This window comes from Polypterus senegalus, chromosome 7, assembly GCF_016835505.1.
Source record: "Polypterus senegalus isolate Bchr_013 chromosome 7, ASM1683550v1, whole genome shotgun sequence".
Taxonomy (NCBI): domain Eukaryota; kingdom Metazoa; phylum Chordata; class Cladistia; order Polypteriformes; family Polypteridae; genus Polypterus; species Polypterus senegalus.
Window position 1 is genome coordinate 90,705,329 of NC_053160.1, and position 27,469 is coordinate 90,732,797.

A 27,469-nucleotide genomic window follows, 5' to 3' on the forward strand; every position below is an offset into this window, starting at 1 on the left:
TAAGCTATATACATAAATAATAAAACTGCAACTTGCATTTATAGTGCTATTTGTGGTATAGTCCTATGGAAGCATATTAGGGCCACGGCGAAGAAAATGAATACGGACACAGTGAAGAAAAAAAAAACTATATGTCGAGAATAAAGTCGACATGCGGCACAGGCAGCGATCACCACACAGAAACCATTCACTTCATGATATTCCTGCTGTCTGAAAATTTAGAATGCTAAGATTAATACTTGATATCATTTTTATTTGCTAGTGAACACTACCCACATCTTTTCTGCTGTACTGTCTTTGTTGAGGTTTTAATATTAAATGTTTCTGCTACGCATAATATTTTTTGATGTTGTACAAAATTCAGTGTTTTGACTTGTTTTCAGGGGTTAAACATAACTCTAAGGAGGTAAAAAGTAGTGCAGGGGAGAGTGACAGCACACTCATAAAAAAGAACAGACTCACAGGTTTTTGAGTGACATTTATTAGTCAGGTAGTGTTTCCTTTATTTATTTTAGTTGCTGAAAGCTGGTTGTCTTTTTCAATTTTTGAGACCACTAGCACTTATTTTCAAAAACTTCCAAGATCATGATTTCTCAGAACCACTGCACATTTTACTTTATGCTGTTGTTTTCAACTTTTGATAAATCTTACGATTTTTCTTTTTGAAAAGTGATTTATAAAAGTGTTTTTATATAGTGAATTAAAAATAAATTGGTAAGCAAAATCCTCATGCAGAATAATTACACCATCAATATTATATACAAACAAACAAATAAAATCCTGCGGTTTATTGCTGGTTTTCATATGAATTTTTTTAGCAGTGTTCATAGTTTTAATTCTTTCATACTATAACTTGTTTTATGTGATCTTCAAATAAATGGTTCCTTATAATTTTCAAACATTTTAATTCTTGAATCAAGTATTTATAGTAGTGTGTGTATACATCTGCATTCAACACATAGGAAAAACTGACTGCAAGTAGTGAGTTTTCATTGCTAAAATAGTGACATCTGTGATATATTATAGGGAATTGCTGAAAAGAAAACGGCAACATGTAACGGCCGACTCACTCTCCCAAACCAGCAGCTACACCAACAAGACCCATGGCCAGGCAAAATGAGGACATTAGACCTGACAAGCCGTACTTCTTCCAAATAAACTTCCCCAATCAATGATCAAAAATAAGCCAGAAAACAAACAGTATGTAACATAAAAAAGTGAGTATATATTGATAAAGAAATAAATGAAAAAAATTTCAATTCCAAACAAAAAATATATATATATACAGTATATCCCCAACCAACCCCGACATAATGTACAACCCCAAAAGTGTCAGACGGAAAGTAATAAGAAAAAGTGCAGCACAAAGTTAATAGACAGGTAAAATTCCGTTACAACGAACTGCCAGGGACCTAAAATATTTAGTTGTAATGAGATTCTGTATTTGTTGCTATAGTGCTTTCTTTAACTTGCGTCCAGGCATTTGCAATCATTTCAATAGCTTCTTTTGTGTTAATTTTAATCTTCTCTTTTTTTTCTCAGCATTTCATTGCGATAATACACTTTCAGGGTGCGAATGATGCCCAGATTCAATGGCTGAAACACTGCTGTGCAATTGGATGGGAGGAATTCGTCACAAACATTATATAAATGTAGAAGCATGTTGTGGGCAGCACAGTTATCAATTAGAAATCAAATCATCCTTTTCTTCTTCTTCATGTTGTGGGGTTTCTGAACTCTTTTGGGATCCTCCTCCCCAACCTCCCAATGGGAACGACACGCCTAAATGCGTCCCGAAGTGCGATTGCCAAGTCTGTGGAAGATTGTTTGTCAACAGCAGGCTCACAGCAGTGCAGTGAGGCGCCACAGAAGCAAATCCTAAAAGATTGGGGGCGCACTATAAGTCCCTGTCTTACACCTCAAAACACAAGGCTGAGTCTCAGTACTTTAGCAAAACCAGCTTTATTCAGCTTGAAACAGGAACAGCACAGTTATTTATTGTAGCGGATTTGCCACTCTCCTATACACAGACACAGCAGTCAGAGAGGGTTGTGACAAGGTTAGTGGCCAAGTAATACTGTTCCATCCATTTACAATGTTCCTTGCATCATCCATCGAGATCTTTTCTGTTTGCTTCAGTGCCAAGCTGCATCAGAGTTGTGAGCCTGCTGTTGCCCCGGCAACAGATAAACAGTCTTCCACAAACGCGGTGATCACATTTCGGGACACTCTTCGAAGTGTTGTCCAGTTAGGGGAGGTCCCAAGAGAGTTTGGAAATCTCACATTTTCTTGTATGAGTGCCGCATTAATAGGAATATTTCTTGAGCAAGCATCACTGAACCACATAAAAAAGTCTTTTTCGGCATCTTCAAATGCAGCAGTTCGCATACATTTGCAACCCGAGAAAATTGACAGTGTCTATGGCGAAATTCTGAATTCACTGGCAACGTATTTTTTTTCTTTTTGCTGCAATCGAGAGCTGCAAAAATTTAACTTTTTTTTTTTTTCTATTATGAACTGTTATCGTTTTTTCATGTCTACCGTTTCTATAGTAGGGTGACAATGAGTTAAATCCAGTGGATGTTTTTCCAATGTTGACAAGCAATAAGCAAAAGGTATCACTGAAAACCACCGAAAACAAAAACGGCAAAAAAAAACAGTACAAGGACAGTTCGAAGAAAGAATTTTTTTTTTTTTTTTTAAATAATGTTTCTGTATGGGGATTGTTGTAGAACTGAGCTGCGACCACATAACTAACTGCTCTGTGGATGATTCTTTCAGGCATTTCAAGGTCTTTTGGGCACTTCGTTGTAATGAAAGTATTTGTTGAATGTACTTCGTGGTAACAAGATTTCTATAGACTCCTGTCATATGGGGAAGCTGTTGGGACCATAAAAATACTTTGTTGTAAAGATATTTGTTGTAGCGGAATTTTACCTGTATAATACAAACCCTCCCTTGACCCCATGCTGAACACGAACTCAATAATACACATAGAAAGTATGAAACGCACATAAACGTCCAGAAGATTTAACAGAAAATGGGTAATATTTGTGAACCTGGGTCAGCTGGAAAAATAGTCCTACGGAAAGTATACAGATGAAAATGATGGCTTGCTCCTCTCCCCAAACAACAAGAAACAGTCTCACCGCGTTTATCCTTGAAACATGGTGTGATCCAGAACCCCGGGATTTGGCGGTGGAAAGCTGTTGTTGTCGGGTGTTGAAAGTTGCAGGTAGACAAAGGTGTGAATGATTCGAAGCAGTGCTTTCTCCTGTTTCTGTAGTAGAATGAGATGGTTTATCTTTTTTTTTTTTTTCCATTCATTCCTTCCGTTTAAATAACAACTGATCAGATGCAGGTTATGGCATTGACAGGACTAATTATCATGTGGGGCCATGGTCCCACAGACTTATCCTTCCCACCCATTGTTTCCATGGGAGCATATTTACATAGACACACCCACACCCTGTAAACTGGACAATGCTACGAAAGACGGGACTCGATATTAATAATGTAGCACCACTACAAACATATCACGGACATGTGGTCTTTGAGAACCCAAACCCACTGAAGAATAAGCGGGTAATCAGTTTGCTACTTTGCACTGGTAAGGGCCTTTTTGGTGCAGCAGTGTCTTGGATTTGCTGAAAATTCAGTGAATATAAACAGAGCTGATAAAATGGATAGAGAAACCTATGTCACATTTGGAATTCAATTTTGGATAGCAATGGTATAAATATAAAAAAAAAATGGTTCAGGTGAAGACTTGGTGATCTTGAAGCTATGAACTTTAAACATATATGCAACCAATATTACCATGTTTTATTTAGTTCAATTTAGTTCATGCAGACAGGTGTTTGGTAGGCTAATTATTATAAAAAAAAAAAAATGTAAACTCAAAACACTGAATCATAAACCAGAGTAGCAGTTAGCTTCACTATAATTTGGTGATATTTACAAGTACATAATATGCTGCTTAAAGGTATTAAATGATCAATTTCCATTTTTGTTGATTACTTTTGAGTAGATACTAAGCGCTTTGAGATGGACTTGAGGAACTGCCAAGAAACAAAGAGAATGATTTACTGTACTTAGTAGTTAAATGCAGTCTCTGGATTTTTTTTTTTAAACAAAGTTTTTGACATTTGGGGATTATACAGAGCCCCTTAAGTAACGTGGGTGAGGAAAAAAAAGTGATGGTTAAAAAAAAAAATTATTTTGATGGAATTGTTGGAGAAATTTTTTTAATGAGGAGAAAAAACATTTTTGATGACACGAGAAAAAAAATGGTGGTGGATCAATATGCCTTCTCTCATAAAAGTACTTCAAAATACTGAAAAGATACAAAAGTAACTCACATGTTATGTTGAAAAAAACATAGCACATAAACACACTTTCATATTTTGTAAGAATGGCTTAGACTGTGCCAATGATCAGTCTCCAGCTCAGAGCAAGGTTGTGTATTGGTGACTCACAATCACAATCTGAATCATTCTTATAGCAGATAGCGCAATCCAGTAACAAGTAAAACTGAAACACAGCGTCAAGTTAACTAAACACTCCATTTCCTGCTGTGTTTTGGTGATTATGCAAATCTGTTAACACAGTATATACACCAGGGGTGCCCACACTTTTTCGGCTTGCGAGCTACTTTTAAAATGACCTGGTCGAAATGATCTACCTACATTAAAAATGCTATATACTTCATACATAAAATATATGTTGTCGTACCTTGCATAACTGAATAACCTTTATGGCACAATAACAATTCAATACATTTATGGTCACTACAGTATTTGGATTTAATAATCTTCATGTGGGAAAAGGCTGACTCACATAAATCAATAGAGCCGAATAATGCAGTCAAGGAGGTAGCACACTACTTATGCTTAATGATCAAGTAACTCACCCGGAATGATGCTTCGGTGTGTCTGCCTTTGGTTTTGAATTCAGCCGAATGAAAAATGACGGCTGTCTGATTAACTGCGATTTAAGTTCCCTCTCCTTTCTCTTTCTCAGATCGCTTTTCGGAAGGAAGTCAGTTTCGTAGTTTTTTAGTTCGAAAGTGCCTTTCCACATTTTCCTTCTTTGGAATAGCAATGATAGATTGACAGATCAGACAAACGCACTTCAATTGTGACATTGTGAGAAAAAAATCCTCTTACAATTCCACATCCAGCCCATACCCTCCCCAAACAATTCTTTTTTTAAATCCCTTCTTTAGTCGATATAAATTGGAAGGCTAACTACATCACAGCCAGAGTTTTGCAATAGTTTGTTTATTTGATCGTGTGTGCGGGATGACCAGTGTGTTAGAAAAAAAGAGATCTCAGACTTGCCACCCTGTTTGTTAATCAAGTGGCAAATGCCATAGGGAGGATATATAGTTTAAAATTAAAAAAAAAAAATTTTGAATGCAACGCGATCTACCGGTCAATTCGACGTATTGGGCACCCCTGAGTTAAAGTGTGTATTTTAAGGAGAGTTTATTTTAATATTTTTATGGTCACTGAACAATAAGCCTACAGAATTTCATTTCACCATATTATAATAAAAAAATCCTGGGACAAGACTTTTTCAGAGAGATACTTTCACATCCTGCAAGACGAGACTTTGTACCAAGTGATTTAACCACGCCCGGGTCTGGAAATAAAAGACAAAGAGTAGATGCAAAAGACATTGGTGTGATACACATGTAGAGCAGGTTAGAGATAATGAAAGTGCTAAAATTTGAAAGTTTCAGAAAAACGATAGTAAAGATCGCATTAGCGCAAACAAACGGAAATTATTACTTGGTGAAACAACGGAACAGCAAAAAGAGATCAACTATATTGTTCGAATTTAAACTTTAAGATGGAGACTTGTAGATCATCTAATTTGTGTTGCCATCAGGGAAAAGTAGTGTTTCTTCCAAATGAAATATCCACGAGAATTAAAAGATGTGTTGTTTGGTGAAAGTGAAATCCACATACATGAGTGGCAGAGATGCGAAGTGTCTGGCTTGTAATGCAGGCCGGGGGGTTTGGCAAGCGAAGCCCCCTAGTAGTTAATAAAAATGAACAGTTAACGCCTGTGATCTATGGCAGGGGTTTTCAAACTCGGTGATGGGGACCCACTGTGGCTTCAAGTTTTTGTTCCAATCAGCTTCTGTTTTTAATTGGATTCCTGGGCTAATTAAGTGAACTGTTATTTTCCAGATTCTATGTTTTGGGAGACATAGGGAGACGCAGCATAGAGAGAAGTGTGTGCATTGCAACGGGTACACATGTCGTAAATGTAGGAAGGATGGTCCTTGCATGTGTGTGAACTGTTAACATTTGAATTTGATGATTGCATATAGCGCTGAACTTACCTCTCTGTACTATTCTTTCTTCTGCATGTCCTGGAGTACAAAAGAAATAGCACCGTGCACCCAAAAGTGGACACTTGCAAGATCGGGGAAAAAAAAAAACACGCGAAACACGCGGTCAGTGATTACAAGCTCGAGATGTTATGCAAATGAATATGAATAATATTAATAATGTTGCTCCCGTGTCACAATGTATTCCGAAATGTACTATATAGGTCATAAAATGAATAATTCCAAATATCATATAGACCTATGGCTCTGAATTTTTTTTTTTTTTTTTGTCAGTGCGTCTTTGACATCATACACCATAAGGTGCATACTAATTCAGCGTGAGCATGAACACTCAATAAAACTGAATAAAAAAAAAAATCAAGTGACGGTGAGATACGAAGAAGGCAGATTTACCAGCGTTTGTGTGTGAGCTTTTATCCCTCCAGATCCGAGAATGTCCAGTTCCATTGCCTCAAAACACCACTCACATCTACAGTTATTCCCAGTTTCAAATAAAAACTAACAGCGTCAGATCCCTTGGGGGGGTTGGCGGTAGTATGTATTGTGATCGTGACTGTGAGAATAAAAATGAAAATAAAACGGAAACTTTCACAAGTACTATAAATGTACACCGTCTGTTACAGATGCAAAACAAATGTATGTTTGTACTGTATAATATTAACAATAAGAGCAGTTAACTACTGAAATGGCAAATACAGAAGGCAGTCGGGATCGAATTGTGAGCAAAACTTACCGCTACGACACAGAAGCTGTTGCCTTACCCTTGAACCTTTTGTGAAAGTGTTTAACCCCTTGTAGGCGATTGTCGCAAAATCGCTACAAACCGCTTCCAGCCTGAATGCAGCCGAGGTGGCATATGTATGCCGTCAATGCCAATTGATATGTATTCAGTATGTACCAAGGATTGTATTGGAAGCACTGGTCACGCCCTCTAGTAGTCGTAGTGGAAACTAAATCCACCTGATGGAAGCGAAGTGTTGGTGTGGCTGTGCACGTGGATTTTGGCAGCTAATTTCGAGAAATTGTTCAAATTTGAGGAAAGTTGTACTAAAATAAAAATACATGCCAGCTTATTGTTTACTTGTGTGCTATATTCAAATTAACAATCTCCTCATAATTTAGCATCTGCTTGACAGCAAAAACACACATTTCTTTTTTATATAATTGTAAATAAAGTTAGGCAACAAGGGGTTAATTGATCTTTAGACTTCAGGCTTCACACATTATATAGTTTATGCCAACATTCATTTACTACTAAAATATGAAAAACTTTTCTCTTTTAACAATGTGTTTACACAGATTATTGTAGAAGCGTAACACACATGAAATGCATGTGTTCCAAATAATTATCTATTATTTCCACTCTAAAACTCCAGCACTTCACCCCCAGATAATCAATCAAGGCATGAGCTGGGAGAACATTATGCATGTTCTGTGGCGGTGGGGGTATGGGATACCAGGCTGCTTGCTGCTTGTCTTTATCGGCACATTTACAGGACAAAAGATGCTGACAGAAAGGTGTGATGGGATTTAAGTTGGGCCGGATCTACAAGTTTTTTCGTAGGCTCTGGTAATTCTAGTGTTAAAGGTAGGCACATTAATTTACAAAAAAAGACAGATCAATATTAAGAATGCATTGAGCATAAGACTTTACAACTGATTAGAATGGCGCTGAACAGCATCTTGATCTGCACCAACTGCTGATGGTGCTAAACTTAACTAAACCACAAACCAGTCCTTCCATGTGTTCCTTCCTGTATGTGGAAAACAAGCCAGCAGTATGATACCCCTGTTTCAGAGAAGCACAGAATCCCGGTATGGAAAGAACTGGTATGTTTTTAAAAAAAAAAAACAAAAAAAAAAAACCTCCTCCATGCCAATTGTTTGCCAAACTCACAATGCCAAGCAAAGACTTGGACACATGGTGAACCCCAGAGTCTTGTGTTCGTACAGTCTGCATGTTCTTTATATGTTACTGTGACTTTTCAGCCTTCACCACAAAGCCATTTAATTCAAATTTAAAAGTGTTGATATTTCAATTTAGTCACTTCATAGTCGTTTTTCTTAACTGCAGGAAGTACTTGGGGCTGTCTGTTTACTTAACATAAATTATATATATATTGTATATAAAATATGTTCATGCCAAAAATGCTCTTTCTGCTCACATATTGTTACAATATTTCATATCAGAGTTACTATAATTGATATACACTATTTTAAACTTGCTCATACTTTTACTGATGCTTATTCTGAAGATGTAATGCTGTTTGTTCTTCATAATTCAATTATGATAACAAAGAAGCTAATGATAAGCACTTATGAATAGAAGGAATAATATAAAAACCTATTTTAGCTTGTTCTTTGCTTTCATGTATCATTATGCTTCTGATTAGAACTATGATGAGACAGCAGTATAGAACAAAACATATTGAAACTCATCATTTAGCAGTCAAAAAGGAATTGAATACTTCTTACCACTTCAGTCCGTTTATTGTATTCCATTCTGAAAATTCTATATCAATGACACAAAAACTATAGATTCATCAGATATACAACAGCAAAATTAAATGCAACAGTATTCTTTAGTTTTGATAGCTTTTGTACTAGTATGGAAAGGCATACAGTGGAAGAAATAATTATTTGACCCCTCACTGATTTTGTAAGTTTGTCCAATGACAAAGAAATGAAAAGTCTCAGAACAGTATCATTTCAATGGTAGGTTTATTTCAACAGTGGCAGATTGCACATCAAAAGGAAAATCGAAAAAATAACTTTAAATAAAAGATAGAAATTGATTTGCATTTCATTGAGGGAAATAAGTTTTTGAACCTTCTAACAAAAAAAGACTTGATACTTAGTGGAAAAACCCTTGTTTGCAAGCACAGAGGTCAAACGTTTCTTGTAATTGATGACCAAGTTTGCGCACATTTTAGGAGGAATGTTGGTCCACTCCTCTTTGCAGATCATCTCTAAATCCCTAAGGTTTCGAGGCTGTCTCTGTGCTACTCTGAGCTTGAGCTCCCTCCATAGGTTTTCTATTGGATTAAGGTCCGGAGACTGACTAGGCCACTCCATGACCTTAATGTGCTTCTTCTTGAGCCACTCCTTTGTTGCCTTTGCTGTATGTTTTGGGTCATTGTCGTGCTGGAACACCCATCCACGACCCATTTTCAGTTTCCTGGCAGAGGGAAGGAGATTGTCGCTCAGGATTTCACGATACATGGCTCCGTCCATTTTCCCGTTAATGCGATTAAGTTGTCCTGTGCCCTTAGCAGAAAAACACCCCCAAAGCAAAATGTTTCCACCCCCATGCTTGACGGTGGGGACGGTGTTTTGGGGGTCATAGGCAGCATTTTTCTTCCTCCAAACACAGCGAGTTGAGTTAATGCCAAAGAGCTCTATTTTGGTCTCATCAGACCACAGCACCTTCTCCCAGTCACTCTCTGAATCATTCAGGTGTTCATTGGCAAACTTCAGACGGGCCTGCACATGTGCCTTCTTGAGCAGGGGACCTTGCGAGCCCTGCAGGATTTTAATCCATTGCGGTGTAATGTGTTTCCAATGGTTTTCTTGGTGACTGTGGTCCCTGCTAATTTGAGGTCATTAACTAACTCCTCCCGTGTAGTTCTAGGATTCTTTTTCACCTTTCTCAGAACCATTGACACCCCACGAGGTGAGATCTTGCGTGGAGCCCCAGAGCGAGGTCGATTGATGGTCATTTTGTGCTCCTTCCATTTTCGAACAATCGCACCAACAGTTGTCACCTTCTCTCCCAGCTTCTTGGTAATGGTTTTGTAGCCCATTCCAGCCTTGTGCAGGTCTACAATTTTGTCTCTGACATCCTTGGACAGCTCTTTGGTCTCTCCCATGTTGTAGAGTGTGGAGTCTGCTTGATTGATTGATTCTGTGGACAGGTGTCTTTTATACAGGTGACTAGTTAAGACAGGTGTCCTTAATGAGGGTGACTAATTGAGTAGAAGTGTCTAATCACTCTGTGGGAGCCAGAACTCTTAATGGTTGGTAGGGGTTCAAAAACTTATTTCCCTCAATGAAATGCAAATCAATTTCTATCTTTTATTTAAAGTTATTTTTTCGATTTTCCTTTTGATGTGCAATCTGCCACTGTTGAAATAAACCTACCATTGAAATGATACTGTTCTGAGACTTTTCATTTCTTTGTCATTGGACAAACTTACAAAATCAGTGAGGGGTCAAATAATTATTTCCTCCACTGTATAACAGAATAGGTTTCAAGGCTAAAAAAAATACTTTTTTTATCATTTCAAATTGAGTACTTTTTAATATGCAAACTATTTAAATATCTGTATGCTGAATATACATTTATTTTCCTTGAGGATCACTGCTAAACAAATTTTAGCACTCATAATGGTACAAAGTATTCAGTATTAAGAAAATACAAATTATCCCTAGCTATAGGTTTTAGAAATAAAGGATCTTTTTTGTGAGACTTTCTAATATTAACTCACTCACTCTGTTTAGGTCATTCTGTTGAACACTTGAGAATTAGTTGTTTGTTTTTAAAATGTGAGACTGTAGTATTACTGTAATCACCCAAAAGTCTTTTCCTCAGAGATCTATCATCCAATCCCTTAAACATTAGTGTGTGTATGCACACATTTAAAACAGTTGAGCTTTTATGGTTAATGAGATTTACTTCTTGTTGCCTTTCAAAGCACCAATAATGTACCCATTTCCCTCTGCTTGTGTGACAATCTGCTTAGTTGTGCATTTTTTAACATGTACCAAACAGCAGGTAGATATGGTTTCTTTCTTTTTCTTTTTAAGCTACAGTACTGTTGTCGGCTTGTGCCTAATAAGGAAGTTAAAATCATCTCGAACACAAAAATAAAGCACACAGGGGTTGAAATCTCCCAGCTTGATTACAGCCAGTATTAGCAGAGTTATGATTTCAAGCTTCAAGTTCAAGTTTATTACCATCTGTACACAGTATATTAAGGTTCTGACTTGAATGTCTCCCACACACAAGTGACAATAGTATAAAACAAACAGCAGACAAAGAAATCATCAGTATGTATGCTATGAAAATATTAGATAATATGAATTAGAAACGTGCATCAAGTATGCGCCTTCAGAAGTGGAAATGAGGGGCTATTGAAATAATCATATGACACAAAGTTAAAAACAAAATGTAGTGATATGAGTGATAATGGTCTTGTAGCATTGCTGAAACATAGTACAAGAAAGAGGGGTTTGCAGGATGGCTATGGTCTTTAATAATCGTTATATTCTAAGCCCAGTTCACTACTGTCCATAGTGATTTGTGGTCATGAGCTGAGCAGCTGTCAAATATGTAGTTAGTGAGGATGGACTTAACATAAATCAAAGTACCTATGGCAGTACCAGGGCAGATTGTATCTATCTCTCCCTCTCTCTCAGTTGGCACAGGAGTGTCTGGGAAGAGGGCTCAGAAGAAGTTCCTGAACATTTGTTTGTTCATACAGCCCACCCACAATAAATAAGTAAAATAAGTAAAAATGATGATGATGGAATGATGTTATAAAACAGCTTTATGGCTTTTTGCAGAAATATTTTATGCTTTTCCTTTGCAGTATGTTCTCCCATTACAGTCATTACTCCAACCAAATGTATCAAACACTAAGCTGAAAACACTTTTATTACCAGAAGCATTGTAAACTGCATTTCCCAAAATATATGAAGTGATTACTTACCCCATACAGCACTGTTCGTCTTCTGACATCTTCTTATAATGGACGTATTGCTACCATAAAGCACAGTTGTACAGATCTTAACAAACATGTATTTACGTTTCTTGCTTCTACTAAGGTATTCTTTCTCTAGGCCTGTCATGTCCCCAAGGGTTTTTGCATTGAAATTGTACTTGAAGACCACTTTTATGATTTTGAATTTAGATCTACCATTACTGTATTCAGTTCATTTAAAGATAACATGTTTGTTCAAATACTAAAACTGGCCTTGAATTTTTACTTATTATTTGCTATGTTTGATTGTCTGTGTCTTGTGATTTGTCATATGTGCATTGAATTTTATGTTACTTATTTGATGTTCCGACGCTCGGTGAAGTGAGTTGCCATCAGCGTCAATGTGTAATTTCACGCTCTTCTTTTTCTTTCGGCGTCTTCTGTTAGGGCTTGCCACAGCGGATCTTCTTCTTCCATATTTTTCTGTCTTCTGCATCTTGTTCTGTTACAGCCATCACCTGCATGTCCTCTCTCACCACATCCATAAACCTTCGCTTAGGCCTTCCTCTTTTTTCCTCTTCCCTGGCAGCTCTATCCTTAGCATCCTTCTCCAAATATACCCAGCATCCCTCCACTACACATGTCCAAACCAACGCAATCTCGCCTCTCTGACTTTGTCTCCCAACCGTCCAACTTGAGCTGACCCTCTAATGTACTCATTTCTAATCCTATCCATCCTCGTCACACCCAGTGCAAATCTTAACTCTGCTACTTCCAGCTCTGTCTCCTGCTTTCTGGTAAGTGCCACCGTCTCCAACCCATATAACATAGCTGGTCTCACTACCGTGCTGTAGACCTTCCCTTTCACTCTTGCTGATATCCATCTGTCACAAATCACTCCTGACACTCTTCTCCACCCGTTTCATCCTGCCTGCCCTCTCTTTCATTTTCACCTCTCTTCCAGAATCCCCATTACTCTGTACTGTTGATCCCAAGTATTTAAACTCATCCACCTTCACCAACTCTACTCCCTGCATCCTCCCCATTCCACTGACCTCCCTCTCGTTTACACACGTGTATTCTGTCTTGTTCCTACTGACCGTCATTCCTCTCCTCTCTAGAGCATATTTCCACCTCTCCAGGATCTCCTCAACCTGCTCCCTATCGCTACAGATCACAGTGTCATCAGCAAACATCATAGTCCACGGGGACTCCTGTCTAATCTCGTCTGTCAACCTGTCCATCACCATTGCAAATAAAAAAGGGCTCAGAGCTGATCCCTGATGTAATCCCACCTCCACGTTGAATGCATCCATTGCTCCTATCACTGACCTCACCACTGTCACTCTTCCTTCATACATATCCTGTTTAACTCTTACGTACTTCTTTGCCACTCCCGACTTCCTCATACAATACCACAGCTCCTCTTGAGGCACCCTGTAGTATGCTTTCTCCAGGTCCACAAAGAGGCAATGCAACTCCTTCTGGCCTTCTCTAAACTTCTCCATCAACATCCTCAGAGCAAACATTGCATCTGTGGTGCTCTTTCTTGGCATGAAACCATACTGCTGCTCACTAATCATCACCTCGCTTCTTAACCTGTCTTCCACTACTCTTTCCCATAACTTCATGCTGTGGCTCATCAATTTTATTCCCATGTAGTTACTACAGTCCTGCACATCCCCCTTTTTCTTAAATATCGGCATCAGTGCACTTCTCCACTCCTCAGGCATCCTCTCACTTTCCAAGATTCCATTAAACAATCTGATTACAAACTCCACTGCCAACTCTTCTAAACACCTCCATGCTTCGATAGGTATGTCGTCTGGACCAATTCTGTTTTTCATCCTTTTCATAGCAGTCCTTACTTCCTCCTTGCTAATCCGTTACACTTTCTGATTCACTATCTCCACATCATCCAACCTCTCTCTCTCTCTCTCTCGTTCTCTTAATTCATCAGCCTCTCAAAGTACTCTTTCCATTTGCTCAAAACACTTTCCACGCTTATTAGTTATTTTCCGTCTTCATCTTTTTATCACCCTAACCTGTTGCACATCTTTCCCAGCTCGGTCCCTCTGTCTAGCCAATCGGTACAGGTCCTTTTCTCCCTCCTTAGTGTCCAGCCTCTCATACAACTCATCATACGCCTTTTCCTTATCCTTCACCACCTCTCTCTTCACCTTGTGCTTTATCTCCTTGTACTCTTGTCTACTTTCTGCATCTCTCTGACTATTCCACTTCTTCTTTGCCATCCTCTTCCTCTGTATACTCTTCTGTATTTCCTCATTCCACCACCAGGTTTCCTTTTCCTCCTTCCTCTTTCCAGATGTCACGCCAAGCACCCTTCTTGCTGTCACCCTTACTACATCTGCTGTAGTTTCCCAGCTGTCTGGTAACTCTTCACTGCCACCCAGTGCCTATCTCACCTCCTTCCTAAATTCAACCTTGCAGTCTTCCCATTTCAACTTCCACCATTTGATCCTTGGCTCTGCCCTCACTCTCTTCCTCTTCTTGATCTCCAACGTCATCCTACAGACCACCATCCTATGCTGCTTAACTACATTTTCCCCTGCCCCCATTTTGCTGTCTTTAATCTCCTTCAGATCAACTCTTCTGCATAGGATGTAATCTACCTGTGTGCATTTTCCTCCACTCTTGTACATAACCCTATGTTCCTCCCTCTTCTTAAAATACATATTCGCCACAGCCATGTCCATCCTTTTGGCAAAATCCACTATCCTCTGACCTTCTTCGTTCCTCTCCTTGACTTCATACCGACCCATCACCTCCTTGTCTCCACTGTTCCCTTCACCAACATGCCCATTGAAATCTGCTCCACTCACCACTTTCTGTCCCTTTGCTACACTGTTCATCATTTCATCCAACTCACTCCAAAAATCTTCTTTCTCACCCATTGCACACCCAACTTGCGGTGCATATGCATTAACAACATTCATCATCACACCTCCAATTTCCAGCTTCATAATCATTACTCTGTCTGACACTCATTTCACCTCCAGAACACTCTTGACATACTGTTCCTTCAGAATAACTCCTACCCTATTTCTCCTCCCATCCACACCATGATAGAACAATTTAAATCCACCTCTTAGTCTCTTGCATGCACAATATATCAACCTTGCTTCTCTCCATCATATCTGCTAACTCTCTCCCCTTACCAGTCTTACTGCCAACATTCAAAGTTCCTATTCTCAGTTCCACTCTCTTTCTTCCTACCTCCGGACACGTCTCCTCCTCCTTCTTCTTCTTCGGCCAACTGTAGCACAATTTCCGCCAGCACCCTGTTGGCTAACAGTACTGGTGGCGGTCGTTGTTAACCCGGGGCTCAATCAATCCGGTATGGAAATTTGTATTGTTGTCCGCATATTGATTTGGCTAAATTTTACACCAGATGCCCTTCCTGACGTAACCCTCCCCATTTATCCGGGCTTGGGACCGGCACGAAGAAACACACCCTCTATGGCTGGGTTTACTTTCACTTTAATTTCACACTAAAAAGATTAAAAAAAAAAAAGTTTCAATTTGGATTAAAGTCCAAGTTAGTAATTTGCTAAAGTGTGTAAAATGGAAAGTAAACATTGCCTGGATTAATTTTTCCTTTCTTTATAATACTTGGTACTCCCTGTACTACACTGTCGGCTACTATCAATTTCCATTATTGATGAAGACATGCATATTTAGAAAAAGCTGTTGACCCTGTTCTCAGGTCATTGTATCAGCTGGATTTTTGTTTAAGTTAACAGTGGAAGAAAACAGAACATCAATCTTTTCATGGTTTTTAAGATTGTGTGTCGTCAGTTTTTCTTAATGTGTACTGTGTTTGCTTTTCTGAGAAATCTTCTGTTCATTTTACATGAATATCTTTCCTTAGTCAGGGCCCTGACTAAGAACTGAAAATAGAATTGACAAAAGACTGTAATGGTGTGCTAGGCTCCTTGCTCCCTGTATGCTTCCAAGAGCCTGTAGAACCCAGAACTGTCGATAATTTACCCGATGATTAGCTGGGTAAATGAGGACACTCGGAGTCAGCAAGGGGTTGGTGCAAACCTGTTCCAAGTGCTTTTATTAAAACCAAGCAATCAAAGGTGTCAAAGACAGGTTAAAATCCACATAAATAAATCCATTCAAACAAGGGTAAAATCCAAGACAGGTTTCTTCTTCTAAAAACAGATACAAGCCCCCGTGCCTCTTTATAAAGCCTGGTGCAGTCATCCCATTAATCCCGGGTTCAGGTTCCTACCACCTTTCCGTCAGTGTCCATAGGATTCCTTGCTGAACCCCACTCATGCCTCACTTAGCTAATTCGTCATTGTCTACCCGAAGGAAAATGCATGACAGGGCCACTTCTACACCTCTGTGTTTTTATAAGGAGCACCCTTTCTACAGCCCCCACACTCGAGCACAAGCCTGCCACTCACTTCCTGGGGCATAGTTTATTGCACAAGCTTCTCACCATCCTGCCTCTTTCTTCTTCCTTAACCTCTGTTCTGATCCTCTCGATCATTAGATTATTTTGATCTGATCTTTCCATCTCTGTTGTGCAGGCACCCTAACCGTAACCCTCATTATCAGATTATTCAAAAGGGATTTCATACTTGCGTGCTATGATCATTTCGTAGGCAGTAGACAGTGACCATTATGGACATAATATAGTGTTTTACTGCAAGTATTTGACTGAAAATAATGTTTCATTTAATATGGGACATGTGAAAGTTGCACCTGCTTCACTGTCATGCATCTCAGTAAGGCTATTCTTGTACAGTCAAAAGACCAACTCTTCAGGGTCACTGCATCACCTTACATGCTTTAAGAAACACCATTAAATTATAACATTATTCAACTATTGAAGAGTACGTTTTTTGGTACTGTTGAGAGTGCTTTTTTGGTAAGACCAATGTAGTGTGCTTATTATATATACAGTAGGTAAAACTATTTATTTGTGAAAGTGAGAATTATATTACTTTGTTTGATACAAATACAGAGCATTCCTGTTGTATTTGCACAGAACTTTAGTGAGTTAAAGGTAATGCAGATTACACTTTCATGCTCCTGGTAAAAAAAATTGTTTATCTCTCTTACTGACCCAGACAACCTGACTACAGATCCACATTGTATGGAAAAACTCATCAAAAGACTGGTGGACAGTTATCTATTCAAAAGATCTTGACTCTACATTGTTCTGCTCTCTCATTAAATTAATATTAGACCGGAGAGGTCTATTCATTTTTTACATCTGAGATGTCTCACTTAAAGGATTTCCAATGCTGTATTTGTCCTAATGTCTATATAAACACAGGGAATTTCAGTTTCTCTATTACATCTTGTCTGAAGAAGGGGCTTGAGTTGCCATGAAAGCTTGCATATTGTAATCTTTTTAGCTAGCCAATAAAAGGTGTCCTTTGCTTGACTTCTCCCTGCATACATGATAGCTAACATTGTACAACACCCTAGAACTATAGTGTATTTTAGATATTTCAGCAACATTGGGGATATGCTTAAAACACACATGAACATAAAAGCTCTGCATCCTCCTTGAACCATCAGCCGCTGTATTGGTATAATAAATCTCAAAGCTCATGGTAAAACAATGATTTAGCGAATGCCTAGGCTGATGAAAACATGTTCTTCACCTGCTTTTGTTGCACTAAATGTATTCTAAAAACAATCAAAGGCTTGTGAGCATTTTTTGTTTTTCTGTAGATCCATCCCCGTTCTCTTTAATTCACTTAAAAAACACTTTTTTGTGTCACTTGACATTTTCGGCATAAGAATACATTTCAGGATATAAACCTGCCTTTTATCGTTTTGATGCAACATTCATTCCCTGTTTGTAAGACTGGGTCTTGTAAAAGATTAGTAGGACCACCAGAAGAAGGCATTTTTTCACATAACTTTGTGCCTCTTGACATCAGTGACTGATTTTATGTCTATAAAAATACAAACATGATCGTAAATTGCTGCCCCAAGATAATAACATGTATTGCTAACAGATGACTACTATATAGAAGGACTGATGGGGAACAAAAATATCTTGGTACAGTTCTTTAACTTAGACTAATTTGACTTTTACTTCTTCTTCTAGTATTTTTTCAGACAAGTGAGGGAGGCACTTTGGTCAAAAACTGTGACAATTAAGTACAATCTCACCACTTAATATGGAGTAAGACATTTACTGTCAAGGTGGAATTAGTACTTTCCCCCGTGTCCAAGTCGGTTTTCTCCAGCTACTCCGGTTTCCTTCAGTATCCCAAACATGTGCCTGTTAAGTTAATTAGCAACTCCTAATTGATCCAATATGGGTGTAGTTGTTTGCTTCAATTTATCCTTATGTAGGTTTGGGCTGTTGCTCACCATTGATACTGGATCGATTGGCCCCAACTCCCCCATGTATACTTTAAAACAATTATTTCCTAGACTTAACACATCACAAAGAAGTGCTGCTTTATAAATGTTTTAAATAAAATTTTCACGACTAATTAGCCAACTTTCTACAGTCAGCACTAAAACAAAAAAAAAAGTACATCTGTGCTAAATAACCTGAACTAACACATTTTTTATGTTCTATTTTAGGTAAAAATTTGTACACAAATGAATATGTTGCAATTAAGCTGGTAAGTCTATTGTATTTTTTACATCTTAGCAGATAGCTGTTTCCTGCTTTTGTTTTAAATTGTGTTCTTTGTGTTTTAACAGGAACCAATGAAGTCCAGGGCACCACAGTTACATTTGGAATACCGATTCTACAAACAGTTAGGATCAGCAGGTAAGAATGAAAGATCCAACTTGCCATTCATTTGCTCCTAATAATTTTAAACAAACAGAATAATCTTCAATCTTTAAATTCAGTTTAATTTGTACTTGTTTACACTTAAACACGTTTGTTTTTTTTCTCCACTATGTTCCCAAAAATTTGCTGCTTGGGTTAATTTGTGATTTTAAGTTGATTCTGTGTGAGTCTGCAGGTACAGTTAAGTTTGAGAGTGAATGTGGGTATATGTGCATGAGTGATCTTTGCAATGGACTAGTGCCCTGTAAAGGGTTGATTCCTGCCATATATCAAATGTTGCTGGAATAGGCTATAGCTCCCAGAGTCCCTAATTGGAATTTGAGGATGTTGTATTATATTATAGTATGTTGTGCTGTGCTATGTAATCTATGTTTTCTTGCATTAGAACTTTAAGGATCTAAGTGTAATTTGTATATTGTATACTGTTATTCGCTTTCTGGTTGGGGCAAGAAAGAATGATTCTGTTTCTCCAATATTAGCTTCTTTACACTGGCTGCCTGTCAGTGATCAAATTGATTTTAAAATCTTGTTGCTAGTTTTTAAATCTTTACATGGGCTTGCTCCTGCCTATTTATCCAAATTGTGTGTTTTACACCAGCCATCCAGAGTGCTTAGATCTTCTGGTCAGTTGTCTCTTGTTGTCCCTCATACCAAGTGTAAAACTAAGGGGGACAGGGCTTTTGCAGCTGCTGCTTCTCGCCTGTGGAACTCTTTGCCTCATTACATAAAGGAGTCCTCTACAATTGAACTGTTCAAAACAAGATTAAAGACTCATTTCTATTCACTTGCATTCCGTGACCTTCAGTAATACTGATGGTTTCATCATTGTGATTATGTAACATTACTTCTATTTATTATTTATTTTATATGACCCTGTATTCGGATTCAGCGGGTTGGAAAATGGATGGATGGATTTATGCTCATTTATTTTATTTCTATTTATGTTATTCATGTTAATTTTATGTTTTTCTTGAATTCTATTATTGTAAAGCACTTTGGCCACAGCATTCCTATTTTGTTTTAAATGTGCTATATAAATAAAGTTGACATTGACTTTCTACAGTATAAGTGCAACTTAATTTGGTTTTAATACAGCAAAAACAAAGAGTCTGTCTGTTGCTTAGCCTTAATCAAAAGGACCTCCAAGTGTGCAGTAGATGCCCAGGAGCTGCAATTTTAGTAAAGAAATATTTCCATTCACTGAAGTTTGAAGTACATTTTTCTGTGAGAATGGATAATGTTATAATGCACTGAATGGACATGTTGCCACATTTCTTTTAATTGTTCAAGATAAACGTATGATAAACCTGTCCTAGGTTTGAATAGATATCATAGTGAACGCAATATTAGTAGTTCTAGGTTGTAACCACAACAGCTGTTAAGATTCCAGCTCTGTTAACACTTAATCTATAAAGTATAGTGTAGTAATGGGTCTAAGGTTATGATGGTTTCTACTTAACTGAAATTCTGTAGATATGATCAAGCACATAAAATTCCCACATTTTTAATTTTAAACAAATTCAAATTTATTTTCAACTAACAACTTTTTTTCTTTTTTTTAAACCAAAAAAAAAGAACTGGTTTTAATGCAGATGAGCAACTGTCATTTACTCTGAGGCATAGTAATATATGGGATGGACTTTGTCATCATTTTCAAACATTTTATGCTTTCATATGCAGATGATGTATATCCAGTCTTGTGTGCCCAGACCACAGCTAAGCAGCTAGACTGACATCTGATTGTTTATCTTAGATGTAGAACCCACTGCATGTAATACCCTGCATCCTAAATATGTATCCCATATATATGTACCTTGTCTCGGGAAGTGTAGCTACTATGAGGAAGGTGTGACACCCAGAGTGATTCCTCAGCAGAGAAAGCACATGCCTCAAAGTCATTCATCAGTGGTGGATTTTTGTGCCATCATTCTGCCTTTTCCAATTCCTTGAGATGTACTGTATTATTATTGAAAACTGTAGGATGTTTAAGCACAAGGTTGACATACTGTACATGCCCTTGGTTCAAGCTCATAGATTAAATTATTTGTTTTTTAATTTAAAGTACACAAGCTCATAGATTAAATTTTTTGTTTTATAAGGTTGGAAAATGGATGGATAATTTAAAGTACTCTAAAATTGCTTTTTAATAAGATTGAAATATTATCCTTAAGTAATACAGCATTAGGCATTTTTACTTACTATTTTTCCCATTAACAGACATTTTACAGTTCAAGTTCCAACTTGCATGCAATGCATATATTTTCCCACTATTTAATGATATTTCCGAAAGAGTTATTTTTTTCCTTTAGAAATTAATTTCTTAAAGTTTTGAATTTTTTTGGAGGTTTTACCTATCAGTGTATAACAATGATTTACCAAAAGCATTCATTTTTTTTTAAACATTAAATACATTTTACTTGTGATACAGCTTTCTTTACAGATAATGTTCTTTATTTAAAAAAAAATAAGAAATGAAGTACTTCTTGATTATTTTAAACTTATGAATAATTATTCTTTTCCCCATTTTAAATCTCGAGAGATACAAAGTCTAAAGGGTGGTAATTGTTTAAATTGGTTAATTTATTGAATTATTTCAGCACAACATGTTTGTTGCTCAGCTACTTAATGAAATGATTTCTGCATGGCGCCGTAATCGAGAAGGTCCTGGCTGTGGTTCTGCTCGAATAAAAGTTAGAGCAGGTTAGTGCAGGAAAAAGAGGAAAGGTTTCGGTCAAGAAAGGTCTTTGTTAGAAAGAATTGGTTTTGGAAAAAGTACTTGGTTGATGGTTACAAGGGTGGGAAGGGCTCAAGAGTTGTGGATTATGGCCTTCTGCTGAGCAGTGGAGTGGATGGGATAGAATGAGAGAGAGATCACAGGACCAAGCAGAAGGGAGTGAGATGAGACACAACGGCATCCATGGAAGGGCACAGTACCCTAGGAGGAGCAGTGACTGGCACAGGTAATAGTTTGGATCGGCAGTGACTGACTAAAGTGGCAGATTAGCAGGACATGGCGGGCTGTGTCAGGATGTCTCCAGTGTCCTGATGTGAATAAAGAAAGAGAACAAAAGAGAGCACAAAACACAAAAACTCAATAAAACATACACTACAATAGAATATAAAACCATGTGAATATACTCATATTTCCACATATTCATTATCAGTTCCCACTTTATACCAACAGCATCATGTGCATTAAAGCCTGACCCAGCAGCATGAGGCACAAGGTATTCACTGTTTGAAGACTTGGTGCCATTCGTCAAGTTCATCACAGCCACACACTGACTCTCATTCATGTAAGTCAATTTAGAACCAGTCAACTTACAGTATGTGATCCAAATTTTTTCCGTTAAGTGGAAAATATTGGTACCCGAAGTAAAAAGCATAGTCACAGGGAAATATGGAAACACAACATACAGAGTTAATAAGCTCAGGATATGAACACAGTTGAAAGTAGTTCTAACGTTAGGAAATTTAACAACCTAATTTTAATAATACATATAAAATGAAACACGTGCAATTATTAAGCTAGAATACCAATTATTGATTTAGATTTTGTCCTAAAATATACACCGTATTTTTCATATTTTTATGTGAAAAAAGATCAAGAAACATTGATATTCCTGTTTATTACACAATTGTGTACAGACAGATAGCTGAGACATGGAATTGAGTTGGTCCTTGCCTTCCTTTCTATTGGTTGATCTCTGTCTTCCTCTCTCATAAATTGGGTTGAGGGAGCCTCTCTTAGTTCTTTGGTGATGCCAGTAAAAGGTCTGAGGGAGTACTTCATTTGCGGCCTGGACAGGGATAGCTTTCTGAGGTTGTGTTTTTAAGAGTTCTGGATGGTGACTTTTGTCCTGTTGTCCCATCTGAATACATTCCTGTAACAAAACCCCAGTTTAGCATGACTATATCTGTACGTTATGTAATGGAATGGTAATTTCAGCTTGAAATCCTGACATAATCAATCATAATACATTAGGCACTTCTCATTAAGACAGTGCAAAAGAATGTGTTTAAAAACAAATCACTTATATAAGTGGTATTGCGATAAATTTCTTGATTATTTAAAATGATGTGAAAGCACATAAATGTGTGTCTTTTTTGGAATAGATAGATGGATAGATAGATACTTTATTAATCCCAAGGGGAAATTCACATAATCCAGCATCAGTATACTGATACAAAGAAACAATATTAAATTAAATAGTAATAAAAATGAAAAATAAATAAATAAATAAAGCAGACAATAACTTTGAGTAATGTTAGCATTTACTCCCCCGGGTGGAATTGAAGAGTCGCATAGTGTGGGGGAGGAACGATCTCCTCAGTCTGTCAGTGGAGCAAGACAGTGACAAAAGTCTGTCACTGAAGCTACTCCTCTGCCTGGAAATGACACTGTTCAGTGGATGCAGTGGATTCTTCATGATTGACAGGAGTTTGCTTAATGCCCGTCGCTCTGCCACAGATGGTAAACTGTCCAATTTTACTCATACAATAGAGCCTGCCTTCTTAACAAGTTTGTCCAGGCGTGAGGCGTCTATCATCTTTATGCTGCCACCCCAGCACTGTTTTTCTGTATTTCTTTTGTATAATCAAATCTACACATGTGATTTTAGCTTGCATTTAATGAAATTTCTCAAGACTTGTCATTCTTAGTTATGAAAGTAGGCTATCACTAAATCAACTAACTGCTCAGTGTTGCTAAAATGTATATAAGGCCACTTTATTCCTCCTCACAAGTTTATCACTTATGAATTTTATACATTTATAATAAGTAAATCTTTGTGGGACAGATGAGGAGGTTCTTTCGGAATGATGTAGTGGAGTCTATATTGTGACATTAATAATCACAGAAAGTCTGTGTACACAGAAACCTGAGTACATCTGTTATATATTCCAAAAAATATGGAAGCATGCTGTTTCACATATTAAAATGCTGTTTCTATGTTGTATTTCTCTTACTTTGTACTGATACGGCTTGTTCAGTTGTGATTACTGTTTCTTAACTATGATAATTCTGGACTGCTATCATTCCTGGATTTTAAACAGTTTATTCATGATATATTGCCTTGCAAAATAATTTGTGGTGATATTTTCTTTCTATATTGCAACCAACATATTGAACATATATCTGCAGACCTAGAAGAAACAATTTGCATTTTTTCTTGATTTCCTCTTTTATTGTAAATTTTGGTCACTAAACTTTTCAGGTCTTCAGCCAAAATCTAATTGTAAGTAAAAGGCACTTGAGTGAAAAAAGAAAATTTTTAAAATGGAGGTCATTTATTGAATGAGGTTTTTCAGTGCCAGCCAAGAATGTGTAAACAGCAGTAGACTCCTACTTAAATCACCCTAATCAATTAGAGTCGGCAGAATGAATAATCGAGGAAATTGGATAGGGTGGCGATACTTTTTCACAACACTTTGCATGAAAACAAAGTACTTAATATATGAAAATAGTAAAGAACAGCAAAGCACACAGCATATGCTATTTTGTTCTTCAAAATGAGTAGTGCTGGTTTGTATAAGATTTTATTCAGATTTAAGCCCCATTTATATTATGGGCTTGTATTTAGAATTGAAGTGTACTGCAGATTATTGAACTTCTTCTTTGTGGAGATAGAATGTTTGAACATTCAGTTTGCTCCCTGAAGATTTATTTTTCTTCCTGGAGTTCAAAGATATACTACTGGGATAATCAGTGACCCTAAGTTGGGCTAGTGTTAGTGAGTGTGTTTTTGTGAGCTCTGTGATAAACTGGCATCTGTCCAAAATGGCTTTGTGACTTAAACACACTGCTCAGAAATCACTGAAGATAAACCAGTAGACTTTTCCCAAATGATGTGTGTATATATAGTATTATACTGTAAACTTAAAATTGTTTTAGACTTGATAAATATTTTTACAAGCCCTTTAGTTTGAATTTGTACTTCCTTTTCTTTGAGTGATAATAGTGTCGAAACTATATCTGTAATAACTATACTGTATTTTAATTTGAATGGATAGCTTTAACAGTCCTAACTGTCAATATATTTTCTGAATTTTGCTATGCACCATTCTCTTAACATTTCATATTGTTACTATGTTTAAAATCCTAGCTATTTTGTAGGATATGAGATGGGCTATGTTACTATGTGTGAAAAATAAAATTGATTGATTAAATTTTATAAATATAAAAATGAATTATCTAATGTACATTTTAAAAGCATGACTGTTTATCTGGTAGACTTAAGTGAAATCAGTAAAACGTTAATGACAATTTATATCCCTGTATTTAACCTCGAATGTGAACTATATAATTAGTTAAACTGTGAGCACTGCTGTGCCCAGCTAGCAAGTAATTTGCAACACATTTTGTTTTGTTTTTTTTAGTGTGAAAGGCATTTTAATATGCTGTAGAAAAACTCATTTAAAGAGGAAAATGGAAATTTGTTATCTTGCTACTTAGCAAAAGTCTAAAATCAATTTGCAGTTTTGCATGAAAAGTCAGATACATGTACATTAAAAATGGTAGGTTGTTCTTGATTTTAAAAATTAGATGGTGTGCTTTGTTTTAGTCTTTCATGATTAGGCATCCAAGCTATTTAGTAAAAGCTCCAACATTATCCCTTAATAAGTAACAGTGAATTTTTTTTTTATTACAGCTTTGAAAAAAATTTGAATTAAAATAATTTTACATAGGGATGTTTGACTGTTGATCCAAATCGACTGACTTTCACTTTAAAAAGATTCAGTCAGTGATTGGTAAAATGGCTGATCAGAAAAAACAATATCTTCAGCCCCTGCTTTTCTAAGCTTTACAGTAATATAGTTGTAGTGCTCCTTTGGAGAAGTCTTGTGCAATTCGACAAATGGCAAAAAAAAGCTACTTTAAGGCATTCAAAGCTTCATTTTATCCTTTAAATTCAAACAGCGTGTTTGTTTAAAATGCAGAAGCTTACACTTCTATTTGGAAAAAGAAAAGACAAATTTGAAATTGCTGCTTAATAAATATTAGGCCATTTTTTAAAGATCTTTTACTGTGTTTATTATTTGTTGTTGTGTGTCATACATCATAAGTTTTGGTAAGAAACAAGTACCACTTAATTAAAATGGTAATCCATATTTTATAATTACACCTCAAGATATGCGAATGTCTAGTTGATACACTAAAGAAAAAACATACCTATATTAATATAATGAATGTATATTTTAACTGCAAACAGCTGTAGTGCAATTAATGATTTAAAATGATTGATACATAAGTGAATCTGTATATATAAGCAACGTTTTAATTGTTTGCCAACATGAAATGATTGTATGAGAATAAAGATATTTTTTTTTGTTAGAGAAATTGTTAACGTACTGTTTTTAATTAAGCCTTGTTTCAGATAAGTACATTACAGAAAGTATGTATTTTAAGGACATTTTATTTATTCTAGTATTTTATGGTCCCTGAACAGTAAGCCTGCAGAATTTCATTTTCTTAATAAAAAATTGAACAGTTAACACCTGTAGTCTATAGTTTGATTATAAAAATGCACTTTAATATAGGACATAAAACTTCTCTTTGTCTGGTTATGCAGGAGATTAGTGTAAAAGGTGTTTTAAAGGATTAAAAAAGAATCTGAATCTGCATCTGAAGCAACCGATCAAGTAACATGAGATCAGTGATCAGCAGCGGCTTTAAAAAACCTGATTGGGACATCCCTAGTTTTAAAGTGTTGTCATGTGAATAATTTGAGTAGGTTATTATTGATCTTGAGCCTATTCATTCATTTTTAATCTGAATTCAATCACAGATTTTGGGGCATAACTTAAGTGTGATGCCATTCTGTCATTTACAGATATACTGCAGCCTCCCTTAACTCTTGGAAATATTAAAAGGTATGACTTAAAGAACCGGAGTTACTGGTGGAAAGCCACAGAGCCAGGATAATATGCAAAGAGGATTGTAGCACTGATGGAAGTCAGTACTGGCATTTTTCAATCAGGCAAACAAAGCTATGAGCACATCAATTAAAAAAAAACTGCAACAAAATACAATTTTTACAATATTTTAATTTTGATATCACTAGGTACTGCTTGTTAATATGAATATGACTAACCCAGCCGATTTACCAAGTCTCAGTCCCAAGTGTTCTGTGCTCTTGTGTGTCATTTCCAAAGAACAGAGTAAAATGTTTTGAGTCTTTTGTAGCATTTTTATTGTATTATCTGGTTTTTTTTTGTTTTCCATAGTATTTATTAACCAAAATTATTTAAGTTTTCTCAGCACACTCATTTTATTAATGTTTAAACTACAATTAATCTGTGTCCATCATGCTACATTTACTTCACTTATACTGATTATAGAAAACAAGATTTTGGTTTCAGTAAGATATTTTTGGCAGTGTGACATTAGTGTAACAATAATAATCCAGCATGCCATTGCATACCAGAGGTGGGTAGAGTAGCCAAAAATTGTACTAAAGTAATAGTATTACTTCAAAATAATATTACTCAAGTAGAAGTAAAAAGTAGTCTTCCAAAAATTACTCGGGTAAGAGTAAAAAGTACTTGGTGAAAAGAATACTCAAGTACTGAGTAACTGTTTGATTATAATAATTT

The 27,469-nt window shown here is 36.7% G+C and overlaps 1 protein-coding gene across 4 annotated transcripts in view; it reads left to right on the forward strand.

The window, feature by feature from the left end:
• LOC120532711 (casein kinase I) overlaps positions 1-27,469 on the forward strand; it is a 209,957-nt gene that overhangs the window by 99,552 nt on the left and 82,936 nt on the right. For all 4 annotated transcript variants that reach the window (XM_039759014.1, XM_039759016.1, XM_039759012.1 and 1 more), the window contains exons 3-4: positions 18,658-18,698; positions 18,781-18,850. In XM_039759014.1, the coding sequence (XP_039614948.1) occupies positions 18,658-18,698; positions 18,781-18,850 (111 nt within the window). The remainder of the gene's footprint in view (positions 1-18,657; positions 18,699-18,780; positions 18,851-27,469) is intronic.